This window comes from Bombyx mandarina, chromosome 01, assembly GCF_030267445.1.
Source record: "Bombyx mandarina strain Sakado chromosome 01, ASM3026744v2".
Classification (NCBI taxonomy): Eukaryota; Metazoa; Arthropoda; class Insecta; order Lepidoptera; family Bombycidae; genus Bombyx; species Bombyx mandarina.
This window is the reverse complement of record NC_143208.1, coordinates 10295461-10319771: the sequence shown is the minus strand read 5'-3', so window position 1 is coordinate 10319771 and position 24311 is coordinate 10295461. Positions and strand designations below refer to the sequence as shown.

At 35.3% G+C, this 24311-nt stretch overlaps 1 protein-coding gene across 2 annotated transcripts in view; it reads right to left on the bottom strand.

Moving 5' to 3' along the window:
* Window positions 1-220: 220 nt before the first annotated feature.
* Window positions 221-24311, bottom strand: part of SLO2 (slowpoke 2) — an 83212-nt gene continuing 59121 nt past the window's right edge. Inside the window, exons 11-24 of one of the 2 annotated variants that reach the window (XM_089729706.1) lie at window positions 23451-23648; window positions 21711-21860; window positions 19914-20320; window positions 16757-16903; window positions 16520-16676; window positions 14487-14567; window positions 7281-7631; window positions 6342-6476; window positions 6065-6176; window positions 5685-5870; window positions 5272-5481; window positions 4224-4316; window positions 3182-3387; window positions 221-2631 (exon numbers count right to left, since the gene is read on the bottom strand). In XM_089729706.1, coding sequence (XP_089585832.1) covers window positions 2043-2631; window positions 3182-3387; window positions 4224-4316; window positions 5272-5481; window positions 5685-5870; window positions 6065-6176; window positions 6342-6476; window positions 7281-7631; window positions 14487-14567; window positions 16520-16676; window positions 16757-16903; window positions 19914-20320; window positions 21711-21860; window positions 23451-23648 — 3022 coding nt within the window. In that variant the 3' untranslated portion in view covers window positions 221-2042. Of the gene's footprint in view, window positions 2632-3177; window positions 3388-4223; window positions 4317-5271; window positions 5482-5684; window positions 5871-6064; window positions 6177-6341; window positions 6477-7280; window positions 7632-14486; window positions 14568-16519; window positions 16677-16756; window positions 16904-19913; window positions 20321-21710; window positions 21861-23450; window positions 23649-24311 lie in introns of those variants that run through there. The other variant, XM_089729709.1, reaches the window with a different exon arrangement.

Below are 24311 nucleotides of genomic sequence, written 5' to 3'. Positions count from 1 at the left end.
AAGCACGCAGGCGCGTCCTTATCGCAGCCCAGAGAACTGTTGTAGATTGACCGGTTGGCGGTGTATAGACTTTCGAACCGACACGCTTTTTCTGGTCTAGCGAGGCATTCCGAAATTCCACAGGCATTATTATCTACAACGTAGAAAGTTCAGGTCACGGCCCAAAAAAGCATAATTTTCCATCATATATGTGGCTTAAATAAAACACTATATTGTAATTCTCGTATTATTTATTACCAATAAAAATTCATACAATCTAAGTAAGGGCTGATTATAAATATGATCAAACATCTAAATACATAGTTTTGATAGTACTGTATCATGAAATGCATTTTATATTTTTATTTTTTTTATTTGGTCAATTATATCTAGAGAAAAGTAATATTTAAGTTTAATCGTTACTTATTTTTTTAAATTTCTAAGTATAATAGTATTCCCATTCTAATTCTAATTTTATATTTCCAGGAATGATTTTTCCAATTTGATATCTACTTAATAGTTCAACAAACAGAATATAATAACGATCGAAGTCGTAATTTGGAGTAAATACTGTTTAAAAATCTAAAATTTACGTGCGCACGACACTGAATAGCCATTATCAGTAAAATAACATTTTGGTGAGAATACATAGTATTAATGTATGTATAAATATTGCTGTGTAGATGGCTCCCTTATCAATTAATTGATCCCTCTTAAGACAAGCAGCTCTTTTTTCGCGTTTCGGGCGTGGCCTATTTCACAAAGTATGTACAAGCTCTTTTTGAAAAATCTTGCGTGAACATATCACGAAGTGGAAACGGAAATCAATTCCGTTAAAGAGTGGACGATTATTATTAGGCGCATACCTATGAAATTACCATACGACAATTTTTGTCCAAAAGCAATAATAAATTCTATTTTCTGAAAAGATGCTGTTAATTTGAGGTTTTTTAAATAAATAAATATGATTGTTTTGATGTTTAATGATTATACTCTTAGTAACTCCGTTTTAATATGGCGAATAAAGTAAATTATTATGAAAATTTCAAACTATATCTGTATTTATTACCCGGACTACAAATATCGAAACTGATTAGACATTAGGATCGTCATTCATGTTAACTATTGTTAGAAATAAACGAGCCGAAACGAGAATGAACTAAATTGAAATAGGAATATAATGGAATCATAAATACCATTCGCTTTAGTTTATTCACTTTACATTCCGAGTATCATTACTTAAATTTTTAGTAATTTATGCATATTTTGTAAACTTGCAAATAAATGGCACAAAATTGCCAAACGCCCCAGAAAGCGTATAGGTTCTGTTCGTAGGTTCGTTTTAATCGAGTTACATAGCGTGCAATACAAAAATAAATACATTATGTAATGTAGAACGATTTTTTCCCTTTTTTCGTATTAAGAATCACCAGCTATGCTTCCTGTCTTAATTTTCGAAAACGTTTCCGATACATCCTGTAAATTTATGTGAATACTGACATAAATTGCGTCCATAAAAAAACTATTATTGTTGGGCAGTGATTTGGTACGGTTAACACTTGTACTGGTAAACAAACCAGGCGATTAACATTGGAATGATAATGAAACCTACAATTGTGCATTGTATAGTTATTAATCAATGAGTGATTTCACAACTAGTCAGCCTAAGCTAATTTTATTACACACGAAGTTTGTTAAGTTATAAAGGATTGGATATTTTGTTAGTCTCTGCTCTAATATCAGTGTTGTTCTAATAATTTTCAAGTGTTGTTCGCTAGGATTTGGGTAAGTAATTAAGAAAGGCTACTTGATTAATAAAAGTCACGTTGAATAAACCTTTCGTGTGCATATGAAAATCGTTAGAAATGATCGGAAATAAAGTTGATTCGAACAGACTTAATTACGTTTAAACGTGTGCCCAATAGAAAGTCTTCTGTTTAAAGAGGCAATTTATAGGTAACGACCTAGTTGAGTAAGACTGCGGATTGTTAACTCTTAACTTCAATTTAAGTCCACTTGTTTCTAATAACGGAATTGAGTCGTCGTCCCCACATAAGGTTGTATCACACGATTGTACCCTGAAGATGTTGTGGGTCAGGAGTTACATTGACTGGCATGGTGACTCCACCTGATGTAGATGGTAGTGCTGCTGCTATGTCCTGGAATGGCTCTAAAGCCATTCGAGGAGTTTCTTCCGGTGGTGTAATTCTTAGGCCAATGCTGCTTAGTCCTAATTTTATAGCATCTTGCTCCTGCTGTTGCTGCTGATGTTGAAGCAAGGAATTGAAGTGCGATATGCCTATTTCTTCTAAACTGCTTTTGCGACGTCGGGATCCTGTTCCGCTTATGCCCTGACGTAAAGAATTTGATCGTCGTAGTAAAATATCATCCACTACACGCAGTGAATTAGAGCGACCTCTGAAATCTGTAATGATTGTTGGGCTATCGGGTAAAGACAACGAATTAGCCTTGGTAGTGGAAAGAGGTGGAGCCCGTGATTGAGCAAAAGTTGCTGCCATTCCTGAACCTCGTCTGCTCCCTCCCTGTGCTTGGATTAAGGCTTGAGAACAGAAGCTTATATTTGATTTTCGACGACTGTTATGCCTTTCAAATGTTTTTTGTGCAGAAAATGGAGAAGGGCGCACAAGATAACTGAAACGAATAATTAGTTTTTTCAATCCTGATTAGGCAAAAATATATAATTAAAGTATGTTAGGAAGTATTGTAGAGGACCCTAGATAAAACACCAATGCCATCACTCTGCATAGGTATGCTACGCATTTGTAGTCTCGTTGTTATTGAAAACAAGGTGTGGAGCAATCAACCCGCCACTCACTGTGATCAACGTGGGTCGCATCTTACAGTGTCTAATTAAAGCCGTTACTAGAACTCTCAACTGAAATGCCACTTCTGCTATGAGTTTCATGGGTTCAACACTGATGTTAGTGAGATTTTTCGGGGTCCATGGATTAGTTCAACGCTAAAATTAAGTTAACCCGACGACTAACCTGTCTAATTCATAATGATTTACAATTTCTAACTTATAAACCATTAATGGTACTATGTCAGAAAATTTCCCTGTAGTATCAGCATCAATTACTAAATTCCTTTAAAATTATATATTGGCTTAGAAACGCATAGAGGACAATCAAAGTGACCTACATACCGATATTTATTATTATTTATATACATAGATACTCACATGATGTCTCCTTCTTGCAAATTTAAGTCGCAGCTTGGATTGATTATGACATAAGATAAACTATTTCGTTTTTCGCTTACATCATCGTAATCTACCCCAGTTAGATTTAGAGATTCCATCCTGGAACGAACCAAGTTGGCTATTTCAGCTCTTTCAATTTGCTGAATGTGATTGTCGCGAGCTTCATCTGCCAGACTTGTAGAGTACTGTAAAGGAAAATAATTGTTAGGTATAGAATTAAAACAATACTTTTTTATTATACTTCTTTTTAAATCAAATTACATTTCAAGGCTACGATGTGACCAAAGATCAACAACATGCAAATTTGTTTTTTTTATAAGTTAGTAATTCTAAATACGGCCTAATAATTTCATCACTTTGGTATCATACCAGCTATGAACATCATGCACATTCATTATCATCACATGAAACTTGAATTAACAATTTAATATTTTACAAGAAGTGTTTTGATTTGGATTTGGATATTTAACTAAAACTACCAATTGTTTTCTTGATTGAGCTTGCACTATTGTTGCGCACATTAATGTATTTATAAAGATTTATGCAAATGGCGAGTATCTGAATGAATCTGTAACATCTAAGTGAGTCAGTTACTAAATAACAAGCACTCCGTCTGCAATTGTTCGTTCTCTGGTTATTAATGGTGCACTAAAAGCTCTCTAAAATGTCACCACTAGTGCCAAATCATTCCCAGGTATTGTATGTATGTATTTTTTTACATTCAACTATAGCTTTTGACCTTTACGCTTAATAAAGAGTCGAGGTAGTTTATTCAGGACTGATCCTTAATTAAATGTTAATAGCTGTTGACCAAATCGATTTCCTTATTTTATTCAAAATAGAATCTTTTGATTTGCATTTTTTTTTTAAAAGCATCAACTATTTACCCCTAATTATTGTAAATAAAATATTTGAGAAGAAACTTTTATATGAAAAAAACACAGTTCAAAACTATAGAAAACTGTATTTTGCGTTTTGCCCTCATATGAGGATTAAATGAAAGGGCTCATAATAATCTTACCACCGGCGTGCGTTCTCCGTAGCAACCACCAAGGCAGCTAGTTGCCTCTTGACGCCCGCACGCCGGGAAATCTCCTCCATCAAGCTCCTCCTGCTGCAAGTGCCGTTTCTCATTTTCCAAAAAATGTTGAGAAATTTAAGTAGAAATGTAAATATGATTTTATAAAAAAAAAAACAAAAAACTACCCCGTTTCGATATTACTTAAGTTTGGTTAATTTGTATTATAGTTTGAACAAAAAATAAGATGAGTCGTGTGTAAACTACCACAGATGAAAAAAGCATGCATCAAGCAGTAAGCGTTTTGAGATTTTTGGTCGTGCAACTTTAAACTTGTACAAGTAGTAAAAAAAAATTCATGATACCTCCAAATATATGTAACTGCAGATATTTATATATTGAAACGCATCGAAATTGTGCGTAGTGTTGAGTTGTATTTGAATTAAATGTTTCAATTTATGATTCATATAAATGATTATTATGTAAGATGTGACTCTTTGGTAAGTTCTACAGTTTCTTCAAAGTTCATGCACTATATGTATTACAATTGCGGGATTGCGATCATCGAGTTTTATTATTATTAAAAATCACCAAAAACGGATTAATAATTCATATTATTATTGAGATTAAAAAAAAGGAAAAAAGCACCTACCACTTTTTGCATAGCTGTTTGCAATTTGTTAAAATATTTTGAAGCTGTGAGTTTTTAAAGACAAAGTTCGTGTTAATAGATTTATAAAATATGCTATAAACATTAATACTCTAAGTAAATACATTTCACAATTGTGATGCTTAAGATATTAAAGTTTTATAAGTAGATTACATTCAGGAAAAGTGAAGTACATATTGACTCGGGATTATGGCAGAAAACCCGAAATACAGTCCAAAAAATAAAATGTGTAAGTCGAAGTCAGTCAAGTCAAGATAAATATATTTCGGGGTCATGTTGTTAGAATGAAATGATCGGATGGTCAGATAAAATTACAGTGAAAATATGAGAAAGGACTGTATTTAAGGAAATATACGTTTGAGGAGGATTTCACCCACTCACCGAAGCACGGGATGGTCGCATTCTCGCAAGGCGTGACCAAAACCAGTTTGACGAAGTCCTTTGCGACATACTCACGTGGTGAGATGCATCGGCCATGCTTGTATCTTGTGTGCGATATATCCCAATTGGGATTTCACATGAGGTCGAACATAGTTTTTGGTATAAACGACCATAGGTACGAATCCACATATCTTCTTTGGTAATTTTTATCTGTCAATATAATAGTGTTATACAATCTGATTCCTTTCGCTTGGGCTTCTATTAATGGTTTATAACTTGGAATAATAAAGGTTTGATGGAATACAACCAATTTTAGAACTAGAGGCATTCGCGTGACAGTTTTAATATAACGCAGAGCTTCAATAAGCTTAATGATCACAAATTTTAGATTTTAATTTTAGTAGTCAACCTACCGACGCTAAAAATCCAGATCCGGGCGCCTGATCTATTCCCAATAATAGTCGCACAAAAGTAATCATGTAATCTTTAACAAAGGCTTGATAAAGTAACGTGTCCAACATTGAGGCAGAGAAAACTGATCCGGCCGCGAAAGGCAATCGAAACATATAGGAAATGTGTGAGCCCCTTTCTTTTTCTCGCTGAAAAAAAAGAGAACTTAATTAACCAAATTGCTTAATAGCACTATATGAAGCATCTATTTCTCTTTGTTATATTTCTGTCTGTTCGCTTTGAAAGAACTCTCAATTGTGTACCTAACTAATTACGTTAATTACAATGCAGGAGAAAAGTTGTAAAAAATACGTAGTTGTAATGTACATACTGTATTTCCTACCTTTTCCATCTTAGAAAGATGTAAAGCATATTTATCGTGAGCACGGAATTGCATAAATCTCATATTTGATGATTGAGATAGTTCTGTTATGGACCTTATTGAAGGGAAGAACCTAAAAAAACATTTATTTATTATAAAATTATTTCTTTAACTCTTTTTATTCGCTCATGCATAATCCATTGATCGTAGTGATTTATAATTCGCTTTCTTTATTTTTTTCGCAATAGCAACCACAACGATTTATGCGAATATCTCTATGTAATAAAAAAAAAATTACTTGAACATTGTCTGTACTGCTACAATTGTATTGCAATCAGCAAGGCTATCTTCCTCAGCAGAATTTGATAGCTCTTTGTTCACAACTACAACGTTTTCAGCTAATGTTATTCCAGCTCGAAGCAGATCATCCAAGCTGAAATTTTTGTATTAGGATAGTAAATACCACATAAAGCGCGTATAAATTACATTAGAATAATCTAAGTAAATAGTAAAAAAGCTTTCTAAAAGATTTTAAAAAGTTTAAAAAAAAATCTTTCTAAATCTTATTAAACTATACTAAAAAATAAAATAAAACTTTAAAACAAACTTTAATAAAATTACGCGCTAAGGGTATGAAAGGATAAAATTGCCGTTTCAGACTAAAAATGTTATCGCTTTGTAAGAGGTAAAACATTTGCGCTTGCGCGTCTGCTGTAGAAGAAGGGATCTAGACCACACAAAGTCTATGAAAGCATAAATATCCCAGTTTCTCGAGTTTTTAGGTTATTTTAATATTGTGTATACATTTATAAACAATTAAATTCAAAGCGCAACCCAAATCTCTCAGATGTTTGAAAAGGATCAGCTTTCACCAGTACTTATAATTCGTCTTTTTTTAGCTTAGTTCCTGGTATTCCTCGAGGCTTAATAGTTAAGTTGATGTTCACAGTATGAAGTGATGAAACAAAAACGTCCTGTGCGCTTAATAATCTAATCCCGTATGCTGCGTTACCCATTTTATTTTTGATATTACCCTGTTAAATTTGAATATGAGAGCTTGAAAAAAAATATCAAATCGTTTCAAACATTCATTTTTATCTTTCAGATTTCATCTGGATATTCTATGGTGATAGTTTTTACCAAAAAAACGGCAACTTTATACTTTAACTCTTATTATAATTATGACCATATAGTTCTAATTGTAGTCTGATATAAAATAATATAAATTTTGATTTACCAATCAATAGTGCCCAACATCCAATAAACCAGAGGGAAATAAGATATGGCATCTAGAAATGCAACATCTGGCCGTCGCTCGAGAAGCAAAATAATAGGGTTTAAAGTTGTTTTAGACCGAAAATGAGCTCTTAGCGGAATAATAAAATTGTAAATTCCATTAGAAGCATAGTCGGCAGCAAGAATAATCGTTTTATTTTGCCATTGATATTCCTTGGCATTTCTATATGCGCAGTGTTCACAGACTTGGGCCAGTTGTAAGCAGCAAAGAGGTTTCTTTTCCTTTAGCAGAAAACAGAGAGTTGGGCTGACTCCAATAAAAGGTGACACAGGCGGGAATCCTTTGACGATTCTGAAAGAAGAACAGATATGTGCTCACTTAATTTATTTCTTCTTTGTTTTTGTTAATAATTATTGTTTCGAGAGACTCAAGTGCAGATAGTATAATTATATTTTAACAATAAAATAAAAGGCTTCATTACCAAGCTGAAACAAAAATGAATATGTATATTTCTGATGTTCCTGGTCAAGATATTAAACTTAAATAGTAACATTATTGTTTAAAGTATATCGTTATTAGGATTAAATTACCAATGCTGCTTTGATAATTTTATACATTCATTAATATTTGTTTCTAAGATGTGAGTTTGGTTGTGTAACATATTTTTCAATGTACGTATGTATACTTAGTCTGGCCATTAATACTGTTACAATTAAAATTAAACAAAATATTACATTTGAATTTGGAATCTGTCATTTTTATATGATTGCTCATTGAGTTTTCTCATATTGGCGCCAATACATTGTATAATATTTTGCGATATTAAAATGGAGTGGGGTGATAAAGAGAACCGAATCGCTGTGATTGCATTACACAAAGTAGGTATGGAGCCAAATGCAATTTTTAAAATTCTCCATACGCTTGGTATTAGTAAAATAATTGTGTACCAGGCTATTAATTGGTGCAATGAGACCTCCTCTGTTTGTGACAGAAAAAGATCTGGCCGTCCACGTAGTGTTCGTACGAAAAAGGTGGTCAAAGCAGTAAGGGAAAGAATTCGAAGAAATCCTGTCCGAAAGCAAAAGATTTTATCTCGGGAGATGAAGATAGCACCTAGAACCATGTCGCGTATTTTAAAAGATGACTTAGGACTTGCAGCCTGTAAGAGACGTACTGGTCATTTCTTAACTGATAATTTAAAAGAGAATAGGGTGGTAAAATCGAAACAACTACTGAAGCGGTACGCAAAGGGAGGTCATAGAAAAAATTTGTTTACGGATGAGAATTTTTTTACAATTGAGCAACATTTTAACAAACAAAATGACCGTATTTATGCTCAAAGCTCTAAGGAAGCTTCCCAATTAGTCGACAGAGTGCAACGTTGGCACTATTCGACTTCAGTGATGGTTTGATGGGGTATTAGCTATGAAGGAGTGACTGAGCCATACTTTTGTGAAAAAGGTATCAAAACATCGGCACAAGTGTATCAAGATACCATTCTTGAGAAGGTAGTGAAGCCCCTTAACAACACCATGTTCAATAATCAAGAATGGTCCTTCCAGCAAGACTCGGCGCCAGGTCATAAAGCTCGGTCTACGCAGTCTTGCTTGGCAACGAACGTTTCGGTCTTCATCAGAGCTGAAGACTGGCCGTCGTCTAGTCCCGATTTTAATCCGCTGGATTATGATTTACGGTCAGTTTTAGAGAGTACGGCTTGCTCTAAACGTCATGATAATTTGGAGTCCCTAAAACAATTCGTACGATTGGTAGTGAAAATTTTTCCCATGGAAAGAGTGCGTGCTACTATTGATAACTGGCCTCAACGTTTAAAGGACTGTATTGCAGCCAATGGAGACCACTTCGAATAAGCTTTTTATACTTTAAATTGTTTTATATTTATGTATTAAACTAACACTGTAAAAGTAATAAATGTTATTTGCAATAGAATTTTTTTTGTTTTCCTTTGTAACAGTGTTTATGGCCAGACTAAGTACATATAAGTGAATTCAATAAAATCACCTCACTCCCATAACTATTTTGTTTAATTTACATGTGTTGAAAAATCATCTCTGAACTTACTATTTGAAGCTAAAACAAAATTCTCGTCCTGTACAAGGCAACGGAAATGCGAGGTAAAACGGTATATTCGTTAGTATTAGTGTTAGGAAACGTTGCACGTTTTGGATGTTTACGTTTTAACTATAAATGTTTTTAAGACGCAATACAACAAAAATTAAAATAAATGTCATAGAAGCGATGCCTAACGATATCTAGTACCGGAGTATTTATGAACTGTGTGAAGTACATCCGTATTCCGAATACGATCAGAACAGCGGATATTGAGTATTTTGCGCAGACATTTCAGGTAAAAACGGTTTAGCGCTCGTATATGGCGACGGTATACTGTCTATGACTGAAGAGTACAGTATGTTTGGCAGCACCGCTTTCCGTGTATAGATATAGATCTCAATTTTGGTAGCTAGATTCAGGTAATGTGAGTTAAAAATCTTGCGATCCAGTCTGCCAAATATCACGGTTGCGCCACCGATCTGACTGTTAATTTCGGCATCATGGTCGATCTTTGACGTTATAATTATCCTCAAATAATGGTACGTATTGACTTGCTTGATTGAGTATTTCATTACCGACTTTAATGGACAGAACGTCTTGACCGCTGATATCTAAAGACATCACTCCCATCTTTTTGAAACTAATCTTCAGACCAAAACTTTAGGAGGACGCGCGAAAAGTGGTCATAAGTTTTTGCAGGCCTTCTAGGGAATCTGTCACAAAGCATAGATCTTCTGCATAGACGATACGCAAACGATTCCACTTTCGTACGAGCCTCGTCATCAGTCTACGGCAGTCCACTACTGGACATAGATAGGCCTCCCTCAAAGCTCGCTACTGAACCCGACCTTCGGTTCTACGCATCCAGCCAGCTACATTGCGCAGGTTGCTCCATCTAGCAGTACGGCGTTCTACACTACGTTTTCCGGTTCCCGGTCTCCACTCCAGAACATGTCTACCCACCTCAACGGTTATCGGTTCTGCGACGTATGTGACCAGCCCACTATCACTTCAGCTTACTGACTCTGCGAGCTATATCAATCACGTTGATTTTTGCCCGAATAACTTCATTACGTATTCGGTCTCACAATGAGAAACCAAGCATAGCTTGCTCCATAGCTTGCTGAGTAACTTTTAGTTGGCGGACTAGTCGCACGGTCAGCGTCCACGCTTCGGCTCCGTAGGTAAGCATGGGTAAGACGCACTGATTTTCACCTTTGTCTTCAGACATTGTGCCATGGGCGACGAAAATACCTGACGAAGCTTCCCAAATGCAGCCCAGCCCAACTGAATCTTTGTGGTCACTTCGTTATCAAAGTTGTTTTTACCTAGTTGTAGGATTTGTCCCAGGTAGACATACTCTTTAACAACTTCGAGAAATGTGCCATCAACATCGATTGGTCGCGGAATGACGTTTCCGTTAAACATTAGCTTGGTCGTATCCAACTTCATTCCGAGGCCAACCCGTTGGAATGCAGTGTTATGGCTGTGCAGCATTTCTTGTAGATTTTGCAGCAATCTCGCTATGATGACAATATCATCGGCAAAGCGAAGATGTGAGATATATTCGCCGCTTATGTTAATGCCGCGTCCGTTCCAGTCCAGAGTCTTGAAGACGTCCTCCAGTGCGTTTGTAAACAGTTTCGGGGATATAACATCCCCCTGTCTTACAGCTCTGCGCAACTGGATTGGTCTCGTCTGGTCTTTTTGCACTTGGATGGTCATTGTAGCGGCATCGTACAGGCATCTTAGTGCATCGCTGTATCGTCAATCAGCTTGACCCCGCTGCAGAGATTACAGAACAGCCCAGATCTCGACCGAGTCCAAGGCTTTCTCGTAGTCCCCAAACGCCAGACATAGTGGCAGACTATATTCTTCAGTCTTCTGTATAATCTGCCGAACTGTGTGAATGTGGTCCACGGTACGTCTTATCCCCTTTCTTAAAGAAAAGGACTACTATGCTCGCCTTTAGAGTTCTACCGGTAAAGAGGACAGTGCTAAAAAGCTTCTGAAGCTCCCTAATAATAGGAAGACCTCCTGTTTTCAAGAGCTCAGACGTAACACCATCCTCCCCCGGGGCTTTACCATTTTAAAGATTTTCAAAAGCCATCCCGATCTCGTCCACACTAATCTGTGGCAGCTCGTCGGTGTAGTGGCGTGATAGTATGCTCGGACATCTGCTGGGTCGGAGACAGGCTTGGTTATTTTGGAAGTACAGAGACCTCCGTAGAAGTCCTCAATTTCCTTGAGAATCTCCGATTTGGAGGCGAGAATTTGGCCATCCCTTGTGGTGGTTTTGTAAGATGGCTTCTACCAAGACCTGGCCAGTGTTTTCTCGCCTTTCTTTCATTATCCAGTGATCCTCGGATGATAATTTAACGTTCTGCCTGTACGGCCCTTTGGACACAGTTTGTTACGAGCTTAGCTAGATTAAAAAGTTTACTATCATTACGGAAATGGATGTGGATTCTTTCAGGGGTGCTCTGTAGGAAGTATCACATAACGGACTACGACTTTAAAGTATAATGCAAACGGTGTGGGTGCGGGGACACATCCTTGATTAACCCCAGAGGTAACGGGAAAAACTCTTGACTGATTAAAGTTTACAGCGACACTCAAGCGAAGTAAATTATCCCTTTGTAATAAGGTGGCACTACAAAACTTGCATACATTACAATTGTCGCAATGAGAAAATTGGCTCACAAGCACTACGGTCTGGCCGGAAGCTGAACTGGGATTCTAGCAGAATCTTTTCAGAGAAATCCCTGAGGCGGTTTAGGAGAACTCTGGCGAAAACTTTCGGAATCATTGTAGTAGAGAAATACCGTGGTAAGAATTACAGTTAACTCGGTCACCTTTGCCTTTATATAGGGGCCGAATGAGAGATTCTTTAAAAGTATTAAGGACTGGTTCTTGCTCCCACATAACGACAAGTAGTTCCCACACAGCCTAGTACAAATTTTACTGTTACTTAAAAGCAAAAGCAACCTCTCCAAGTGAGACCGGCATTACAGTGTTAGAAAAAAAAAAGAAATGGACAAATGCCGCGAAAAAAATTGACAATATTAATTTAATGGTAAATCAATCAATAAGAGTACCACTAAATGGGTTCAAGTCTTTTCCATTCGGTAATTTTGATGTGAAAGTTAATGCTCGCTCTTGTCGATCTGTTACGGATGACGATAATGTTATTTTTGGTTACGACCTAGTTGAAAAACTAGGTTGACCAGAAAATATTTTCTATCCATTTGAAAGAGTTTGGGTAAACAAAAAAGCTCGATATTTGGGTGCCACTCAGGGTATCTTCACTTTTTATCACATTTTCGAATGCTAGTAGATTTTTATTTCATGCTTTTAATGGTGCTTGATAATCTTAAATTTTTCGGTTTCATAATTTGTCTAGGTTTTGCCCTCTGTAGTACACTTCATATACTTTCACATAAAGTTACTTCATCGTTTAGCACATGATTGATACAGGAAATAAATTCACCGCCAAATCATAAATTTTTGAATTATATTTATTCTATTCTCATAATTTTTTCCCATTTCTAATTACAAAAGATATATTTAATGTTCTTCGTCGTATTCGACGAGTTCCATCCATCCACTTCATCCTCCGCTTCATCTACGTCTCGTTGACTTTTCTCTTCCACTAGTTGTCCAATGAAAACGTTGTTTTCAGTGCCTTATCTGGCTAATTCATGGACTTCCAAGCAAAAATAAAATGTCGATAAGTTTAACTGATTAAATCGATTGGAATAAATGTGCGCCAACTTGTGACTTTTAATAAACCATGGTCGTCAACTTCTCCCACATTAGAAGAGCTGATGCACACGACTTTAAATAAATAAGAATATGTACTATTCTATTGACTATTACGTCTTGGGCTCGTCCCTTTATTTTTCCTCATTTATAGTAATTTGAAATATTATTGTTGAAAATAATTACTCCATCTCGTCTTTCCATTTATACTTCTTTCTTCCGTTGTAAAACTTCATCATCTTTTTGTCTGTCATCGGCTTGCCCATTTTTATTGCCCAAATCAATTTTGTCCTCCTTTTTAATTATAGTTTTGATTTTTTTTTCTGCTGTAAACTATTTGATAATTACATGCACTAGAATGGATACAACGTAAAATATGTATTGGCCCAAAAACCTATTGATGATTGTTTAATTTTCACGTAAAATACACGCATATGTACACGTATACACGTTATGCTCTTACTTTTTTACTAAATAAAAAATCAGGACTTTATACTTATATTCTTTGTAAAACTTAAATGTATTTTCATTTTTTTTTAAATATATATTTATATTATATATATTTGCACCTTTTTATAGTACATCTAATATCATTTTAGTGCGAGCTTTAGTGCAATAAAAAATTCAAAAGGTTTTTCTATTTGTCAAGGTTTTTTTTAATATTCTGTAGCACCTACTGATGAGCTTTAGTATTTCCAAGAAAACATTTTGAGAATAATTGGAAACAATTTATCCGTTTAGTACTATTTTTTTCTCTGTGTATCTAATGATTTCCTTATATTTGTATTTAGTAGCCATTGATAAAATTAATGTTGCTATTATATTTGTTCAGAAATTATTATTATTATGTTAAATTATTTTTATGTTTTAATTTTCAATATGTCAATAATAAAAGATAAAATGTATTACAAGTAAAAAGATAAATCAAATTGAGAAGTCAGTGATTATGATTGAAATTCGATCATTGGGTGACAACTGGTTTAAGTAAATAGCGAAGTTCGTAACGCATATGTTATGTATTTACGTATCTAGTCGAATTGTATAGTTTTTGTTTCAATTTTTTTACTTGTTTCCATTATAAATAACGTCTGATTGACTAAAATACTGCAACAAGCGTGCTCTATAATACGGTGTGACCTGGGAGTGAAATCATTATTATAAAAGAGAATATGTACACGCTATGCACGCATGCGTATTAATATGAATGAAATTGTAATTAACCTGGAATCGTGCAACTCAATTCAAGAAGAATCCTTTAAGTTAAATGCACATAGCAACGATGTCGCTATCGGCCGGCTTATATTTATTGTATAATCCGAATATCAGCACATGTAGAGTACTCTGATCACCGCATTTCGATGAAAACGAGCTCACCTTGCAAAATCGTTGCGCCAAGCGCTGTGTGCGTTATCACTGGCAGCCAGCGAGGAGAAACTGCTTGTAGTGAAGTCATCTCTGGAGCCAAGGGATCGGGCCGTGCAGTTGGGATTTACATTCAGGGTTATACAGAAACACAATGCACACGAAGATTGCGAAAAATAATAAAAAAATTTACTAGATTTATATCATTGAACGTATGTATTTGCAATAGATTAGTAGGGGTGAAATGATCACTATAATTTATCACTAAGAATTATTTCTCCGTTTTGTGTCTTCGAATGAAGTGAGCGCTATGAATAAGCAACTTGTTACATGCAAATAATAAAAACGCATATGTTTGATACATTAAATAATAGTGTAGATCGGATAAATGGTTAATATTTATAATGCAGCTTGAAATATTGCATTAAAATTATCTTTATACGAGTATTACTGTATTACGAATGTAATATAATATTGCTCTGACAACAAATTAAAACGTTAGTCTACGAAGAGTTATTATGGAACTTTAAAGTTTTTCATTTGTTGCTTTCTTATCCAAAATATAAAAAAATTAATAGCAATGATCAACTCCTCATTGCTGAACTCAATAATATAAATCTTAAATATAAAGCAACTAATGAAACAATATCATACCTACATTATGCGACATTCATGCAACTTGTGAGCCCCGGGTCAGGTATCTACAGAAGTGAGTAAAGGCTATAAAAGAAAAAAAATTGCCATAACATCTCATTCATTTCATCGCGATGGATTTAATGAAAGAGATTAATAACAAAAAAACTTTGATAATTCATAAATATGTGGTTAAAACGATACACTACCTAGTCCAGCCATAAGTTCTGTTACAAATGAAAATGCATTTATTTTTTAATGAAGTAATGTAAAGTTGCTTGACTGAATGGCTGAAGGTTTGGGCTAGATGAGGGCCAGTCTTCAGCTCTTATAAAGTTCGGAATGTTGGTTTCAAGCCAGGCTTGGGTAGTTTGTGTCTTGTGACCAGATGCAGAGTACTGCTGGAAAGTCCACGGTATATTTTTAAAAAATGTATTGCTGAGCGGTTTCACAACATGATCCAAAACTGTATCTTGGTACACTTTGACTGAAGTTTTCACTCTTTTTTCACATAAATGTAGTTTTGTGACTCCTTGTTAAGACACGCCCCACCAAACAATCACTGACGCAGGATGATGACCACGTTGTACCTTTCCGACCACTTGAGCAGCTTCTTTAGATCTGTGAGCGTACACTTTATCATTTCGCTTATTGTAGTGTTCTTCAATCGTGAAAATTTTTTCATCGGTAAAGAGGATATTTCTGTGCCTTTTATCTGCGTATCGACAGAAGGCGTTTTGATCGATCTACTCTTTTTAATTGTAAAGGTTGATTTAGAGCATGTCCTGTATATTGACGATAAGCACCGAGCTTGAGGTCTTGTTTTATAATACGCGAGAGTCCTAGCGGGAATCTTCATTTCTCGCGATAACATTTTTTGCTTCCTAATGCGGTTTCGACGGATTCTGGCTTTAACAGCATTAACGGTCTTTGTAGTTCTAACAGCACGTGACCGCTCCGATATTTTCTGGACAGACGAAGTGTTGTTGTATCTTTTGATATACGATATGCGAACATACGGCTAATACCAAGGTTTTGAAGCGTCCGACGGCTCTATACCCACTTTGTGCAAGGCGATCAATGCAATCCTATTTTTTGTAAAACCCCATTCCATATTGTAATTTGATAATAACCACGAAAAAATATTTGAAATGGTGCAAAATCGAAAGAAGATTTTAAAAGAATATACGTGTTCAAAATTCAAAATAATGAAAAACTTGAAAAAAATAAATGTTTTTTTGTAACAGTATTTATGGCCAGACTAGTTATATCGCATGCTTGCAGTTTATTCATTTGTTACTTATAGTTTTTTCATTTAAAATATACTTAGATTTATATCTGACATTCAGTAGAGAATAGTGAAAAAATTGCGTGCTTTAGGCATGGGTCAATTGGCAATATGATGTGCTTACGCAATTTTTTCTGATGGGGATCGCCAAGGTACATCGTCATCTAGCTCATCTTCGCTCTCATCAATTTCAGCTTCTTCATCTTGATTGTCATTTGTTAAAGTTAAACTACTGGTGACCATATCTGGAACAGGAAGTATCGATGGCCTCCTGCTATTTCCTGAAATCAGGCAGTTGCAGTTTTAAATTTGTTGTTTTTTAATACTTTAAAGCTTTACATTACATTGTAAAAAAAAGTACCTCCACGATGACTCAGTGTGTCCGGACTTAAGAAATTGCTGGTTTCAGGTTTCGGTAAAAGTAAATGACTGTCAACAACACTTTCGATTCCTGGTGATTCTTTTAAGCAGGTCCTTGATTCGGAGGTAGAGCGATCGGCTAATTTAGCTGTACACACATTACAACAGTGCTTAATGTAAAATACTAAAAAGTATTTACATTTATTCATCCATACTTCCCACCAAAAAATCGAAACGCCTTAATGGTTTATTGAGGTACGAGAAATACATTGTGAATGTAATATGTAGCTGCCAAATTTTCAAGCACAATCTGGTCACCAGGATAATGTTTTGTTACCAATTTAGGTATACAGAGCAACTTAAATTGAAAAATTTAATCGCGATTATTTTAACATAATACAAAATTACCTTTCATAAAATATGTTACGCCAATCCCAGGTGACAGGTGAGAAGGGCAGGAGAATGATGACAAAATTACCCTTCTAACAGCGATTTTTTTCCCTACCTATTCGCTGGTAGTCCAAGGGGCTATTCCGGCTACGCTACGACTTATAGGTGAGCTTAGGGGGTTCGACTAGAGAGAACATGATCCTGGCAGGAGCAGTGCTTCGCAGAATCTACCACCGGATCGGAATCTCGACCCATTGAGAAGATCCGGCGAGAAATTCAGTGGGTTAACATATCAATAAAAGCTGTCTCAAAATACATATGTATATCTAAAAGTTAAATGATTCACTGCTTATGAATTTATGTTAGTTTTTTTAGACATGAACAAAAAATGTTGTTGCACACTAAAACATTTAAAAAGGATTAACCACTATAAGGCCAGTAGGAAATTTTCGAAGTGTTTCGATTTTATCAATGAGAAGTAAAGTTTTGAATTAATCGTAAGCTATTTATGAATTACCATTCATATCAATATTATATGGAGATCAATAGCAGTATCTTATCTTAATCCGACTAAGCGGAGTCTGCAGAACTGTGTCAATAATAAATACAATTTATTATTTACACGGCGTGTTGTAAGCCCCCATGAGTATGCTACCTCGGCCTATTTCTAGATGAGCTGTTATTCCAATGAATTTGAAGCTTCAAATTCAAGGCTCGATATAGGTGGCGGATTTTGTATTATGTTATCTATGGACCTCCGTGATCACTTAGCACCAGATAAGGACGTTAGATCGATTATTCTAAAAAATAAATATGAGAATGTTAAGTCGATGAATACTAAGTGAGGAGATATTGGGACTTAAAAGGTCCGCTATTAATAGCAGCTTTAAGAAAGCAAGGTTGCATATTCGAATCCTCTAATTTATAGGGGAAGAACCATTCTCATGTATGGCTTTCTGACTTATACTCACTTATATAACGATTTTTGAAATCTGTTTCATCGTACTAATGCAAATTTCCCGAAAACCCTAAACAAACTTTATCTACTGACATAAGGCCCCAATGCTACATTAGACAATCAATGTACCGGGTATATGAGTCGAAGCAAAATTTAAAACTATATAGCAATATGACAAAATATCGTGAACAATCTTTTGACACATACATACTCGTATGTATATTAAAAATATATATTATACGTTCTATGATTAACTCATATTATTTTCCATTATCAAGAAAATCATGATTTAAAATAAAATAATGCTGGTGATGGCTACATGAAACTCGTGAGTAAGCAAACTTATGGACAAATTTAGAAGAAGAGCGCAAGAAAGATTTAATTTCTCTTGTTATAATTATTGTGTGTACTGGTCACAAACATCATGAATGAATATAAAAATGTTTTGAAAAATTATTTTTTTAAGATTTGATTTTATATTCATCATTATTGCGTAATATTCGTTATTCACAAACAATTCTAACTATTAAATTATAAGTTAGGTTTTTGTAAATGTTTACCTAGCCTCCGTTGCTTATCATATCAAGTGTGATTGATATTACAAATAGACTGAGAATAAGGGAATAAACTAGTTCTAAATGCCACTCGAGTTGCTAGGGCTGATATCTACTTTGAAACTGATTACGCCTATAAATATATCGACCAAATACTACGATTACCAAAACTTGTGGTTTACCAAATTTTAAGCACACGTTACATGTAGAGTTACAGTACAAGGACGTAGACAGAACAGTAGAATGAAAGATGGCCGGTTCATCGTTACAAGCTTTTATTGCCTACCTACTAATCTCGAGCGCATATTCTCTATTCACCCTGACTGGACGAGCTCGTGGGGCTCAGCTTGAAAGAATTTGCTAACACCTGCCCGATCAAAAGCCGTGCTTCGCTGAATACGAGAAGATTTGGTGAAAAACTCAGTGTAATCGTTACAAGCTTGTTTAGAACCCAACATAGTTTCTTCTAAAGTAATATCGAAGTTCCAACAAGTTCCGGGATTTACAATAAGTACAAAAATTATGACAAGAAAACTAAAATATGACAATACAGAGCCAAAGCAGACCTACCACTGAGTACTCTTTTCAAACATCATTTGAAGAAAGAAACTCATCAATGCCCTCAGGAAGCACTGGCGGAGACAATTCATTAAATTTTTGATGATATGTGGCAAAGAAGATCTTTGGAAACGCACTGCGATTGAAGACAGTGGCTTTAGGTAGTATGGATGAACTCTGTCCCAGTGGCGGGTGGCGCAATTCTTAAAAGAATATCACTGAATGGTCTTAAACAATTCATTAAAATTTTCCTCATGGAACGTAGGGAACAAAAACCCGAAACCGATGACTCTCCGTAAAACCATAATAAAAGGTAAAGTACAAAAGCGTTACTTTCTCGAATTTTTTAATTGGTGCATTTTTGTCATTAAGATAGTTAATTTTTTTTTGACGTTTGCAAGTTTTTATTAATGAATAAGAAGCAAAATAAAATATAGTAAAATAAATTGTCACAACGATCCGTCATATTTTGCTTAACACAATTTTTCAGCGTTCCTCTAAATTTATCCATGATTGTATTATTAATCCTAATGAAATTTGTTAATATATCCAAAAAATTAAATACTCAATATAGTACATTCATTGACATTGATTTTTGTTGTACTAAAAGTCTTAATATTTCCTGCAAAAATAGACTGTATTCATTGATGATGTAATGAATTTAGTCTATTATGTAATTAATATTAACTGTGACTCACAGCTAGCAAAGTTAAAGTTAGCGCATGATAAGGTTTTAAGATTTTTGATGCGTGATGGCGATGCGTTGGGTGTGGAACTCGAGGGAGCTTCAAGAACCACTTGTGGTACTTCGCACTGAACGATGCTACTACCGTCTGGTTTCTTCTGCTGGCTTGTACTGCCTTCGTCTGGATTCCTCTCGTTTGAAAGGAAGCTGCATGCTGTTTGGTCTTTTGGTATCGTAGGGTTTGGTACAGCCTGTTTATCAGAAACAACAAAAGCGGAATTCTCTTCTTTTGTTATACTCATATAATAACACGTATCGGTGCTTTTCATTATATGCCGAGGTCCCGGATTAAGCAATATTGTATCTTCATAAAATTCAGGTAATTCAGCGGGCCGAACACCAACTAAAGCGACTCCATACCTGCAAAAACATGGAAATACCTTAATTGATCGATGCTTATTACCTACGGGCGGATTAATGTTTTGCATTTAGGAGCAAAGTGAGTGTGTTAGCATTTTTCAAATTTAAAATTGACTAGAATAAACAATGACATTTAAATATATAATTGTTACCATAAATACCTTTAATCTAACAACCACAGGGTTATGAATAATTGAATAAAATTCGAACGAAATAGCGTACTAGTTGTGGGGATAATGTCTCTTATGTAAATTAAATGCCTCGATACGATGCGAATAGTTAACTTTGGGAAAAAATAAAAAAAAGGATATAATGAAAGAAAATGCTCGATCGAAAGATTTTACTTCTATATAAAAAATGGCACAGGCACTTTTTTGCTTAAATTATAATGGTGTGAATTATTGTATTATTGATTTGGATGTCATTATTATGTTCCTGATAGATAAAACCCAAAATTTGCGTCTTCATAACCTTTCTAATATTTGCATACAACCACACTTATATAATAGTTATTATACACTACACATATAATAAGCGATTAATTTGGTTTTCGATATGTTCATTTTAAACCTGACCAATAATCTGATTCATCACAATGTTCTCTAGATGTCATTTTCATTTGAACTTGATAATTTAATTAGGTTGCAAAACACCTGGATATCAGTTTCAGACAACGTTCGTTTGAATGATATTTTGAGGGATTGCGTTGATATCATTATTGCCTTGTAATATTTTATCTGGAGAGCAGTTATTATGGTCTTTAGCGTCCTAAGTGAGCATCAGTCTAAAAATGAAGAGGAAATTTATTAATATGGTCAAACGATTCTGCATATTTTAAATTAAAACTCGCTAAATACGTCGTATTTATTCATCAACAATATTTAGTCGCACGCTTCCAAAATAAATAAAATATATTCAACTCACTTTACAGATTGAAAAGTTACACGATTCCAGAGAGTTTGTAATCCGCATTATTCGAGAGTGGCGTCTTCGATTTATATTTTATTTATTACGAAGAACATATTTGATTTTACCACTTACTTATTAGCGACTTCGCAGTGAACTGCCCAAAAATAGGCTGCGATAATTTTGTGTTTAAAATTTTTGATATACCCATCGATATCGATGGATATACCTAAAAGTTTCGAGACCTCTATCCTCTCTATACAAGGCAACTATCTTACTTCTTCTTAATCAGTCCTCCTCCTCGCGTCGTTTCCTCACTGCTGAGGGTTGTGACCATCATATTTCGACGGGATTTTACTTCTTGTAATGTCCCTCCAGCGCCTCTGAACATTGGTCACATGAAGGGCTTCGTGAAATGGGATCTCTAGTGTCTTAATCAATCTATCAAGTAGAAATTAATCAATAACCATTTAAAAATACTTACTTTCGGTGTGAGTGAAAACTAGCGTAAGTAAAACTTTTTCCTTCATATTCTCCGAAAAATCTGCTATCTCCCAAAACGATGTGGTATATTTCATTTCCGGAACACTTTCCATAAAGGCGGTGCCATTCTTCAGGCGATTGTTGTCCTTCTCTAAAACAATCATTTCGAAATACAAGCTGGGCCAAAAGAAATCACCCTATTGGTAGATGCTCTTATTTTTGCAAATGGCCGCCAATGTCAAATCTGTTTTGACATTTGTGAACTAGACAAGTTTAGAATACAAGTGAACAAGCCATGAAGCTGTACACTCCCCAAGAACGCAGAATAACCGTGTCTATTTTTTTGCGTAATAATTCGTGCCTCGCAATTAGCCATCAGCCGGTCGTCCCTAAGGCGAATTTTGGTCAAAGACCTGCGCATGTTCCTGTACAAAGTCCAGTCTGTGCATCAGCTGCTGGTTGTCGACCGCCAAACGCGTGTAACCTACGCCCAAGCCATCCTCAATCTCGAGGACGAAGTGGACGATTTTTCGACCAAAATCATATTGAGCGATGAGGCTCATTTCCACCTCAGTGGGTACGTAAACAAGCAGAACTATCGCTTCTGGGGCACAGAAAATCCACGAGTGATGCACGAGAAGCCATTACACCCGCTCAAAATGACTGTAGCGTGGAGCGCTGTTCACGCTGAAGGAGTCATCGTGGTTTTTTTTTCGAGAACGCCGTTGGTCAAACGTTAACAATGGACGGTGAGTGTTATAGGGTCAATTAGGACTTAAGGACATGTAGTTCCAACAGGACGGAGCAATGGCACACACTTTTATTACCGCTATCGGGGTTTCGCATCAAAACAATATCTTCTTCTTCTTTTTCTCCACCTTATCCCACTAGGTGGGGTCGGCACAGCTAATTTTTCTCTTCCATTCTCCTCTATCAGCCGTCATCTCAACACTCACTCCTCTCTCTCTCATATCGTCATTCACACACTCCATCCATGTCTTCTTCGGTCGACCTCTTCCCCCTCTACCTTGCACTACCATTTCCATAAATCTCCTAGAACAATATTTAGACACCAAAATTCTAAGAGGTAAAATATATTTTTGTTGAATCTCGTGACATTTACGCAATAGAACGCCACAAAACTTTAAAGTAAATTAAAAATATTAAAAGAAAATTGTAAGAACAATAAGTTATTGAAGATAACTATCGGTCGTACAAAATCTCTGCATCATCATTTTTACCCCCGAACAACCGAAACTTGAACAGTGTTCATCCCTAATGTACGAAACCACTGCATTGACTGTACAGTGCGTTTCTAGGAATAATTTTTTCAAGTCATATCGGGCTCCTGAGTGTAGTTCCTTCCATGTATCCTGAGTGATATCCCTCTTTGAAACAAAATTTGAAGGGTGTTTTCAGCGTTCCTGTACCCCTAGCTACACTTGATGCTCATGAACGATGGTGATCACTTACACTCGTGCGCCAAGGCAATATTGCCAAATTTCTTGGTAGAATAAAGATTAAAAGTTAATAATCTTCACTCCCTAGATTTTTATAGTTGAGCTCTAAGTGTAAGATTTGTAGGTAGGTTCAGGTTGTTAATAGAATTAGAGCTAATTGGATTTATCTTAAAGGCTCGTTCGTGACTAAAATGATAACTGATGATCTACAATAGCAGCTAAGTATCTTATTTAAAGTTTCTTTTAAACTTGTACTTTATTTATATTTGTGTGTTACTTACTGTCCTCTGCTTGTGTGGAGCAGGAGAGTTACTAAAGTTGACGCTCCTGGACAGGTACAGTTGTTAGCCAACAAAGCATACTTAAATTCATCTTCACATACCACGAATTCAGCAAATTTTACATGTAGCTTGTTTTCTGGTCTAAATATTTGTACATATTGTGCAACTTTTGGTGCGAAATCTTTAACGGCCCATGATCTGTGTATAAAAAACATTAAAGGTTTTAATAAAAATTTGTAGCCAAACAAACAAAAAGTAGTGTAAGTTTTAAATACGTTTTTGTAACAAAAAAATGTTTCTGTCCGCAGAATTTGAACACTAGATATTCACATCGCTTTATACACAAGTAAACCGGTGTATTAACCTTTAGGGCACGAAGACTGTATAATTTATTCGTTTAAAATGCTACATATTTTTGTTTAGATTTACCTTTTAAACTGTAAACTATAAACTGTAAAGAAGATGTATTGTGTATCTGTTCTTGTTGATTTCTTTGAATTCCGAAGTACTTCAAATTGTAAATATAGGTTTGAAGAGATTTTTTTTGTAAATTTACCAAACTGTTATCCTGTACTATTTACCAAATGTATCTAAATGTATGGTTAGAACAGGATCTAGTGTAGTTAGTACTTTGGTCTTAATGCATTATTCATGTGTGTTTCATAAAGTTTTCCAAAGGCGCTCCAATGCTGCGATATTCGGGTCTGCTTTTTTTAGGATATCTTTATCAAAAAGACAATCCAATTCTTTTTTAATTTGTGTGTTCTTTTTTAATTTTTTTGATTTGTGTGACTTACTATAAAATTAGAATTGGCCAAATGTTGACTAACCAGTTGACTTAAAGTTGTCCATCGGTTCAGT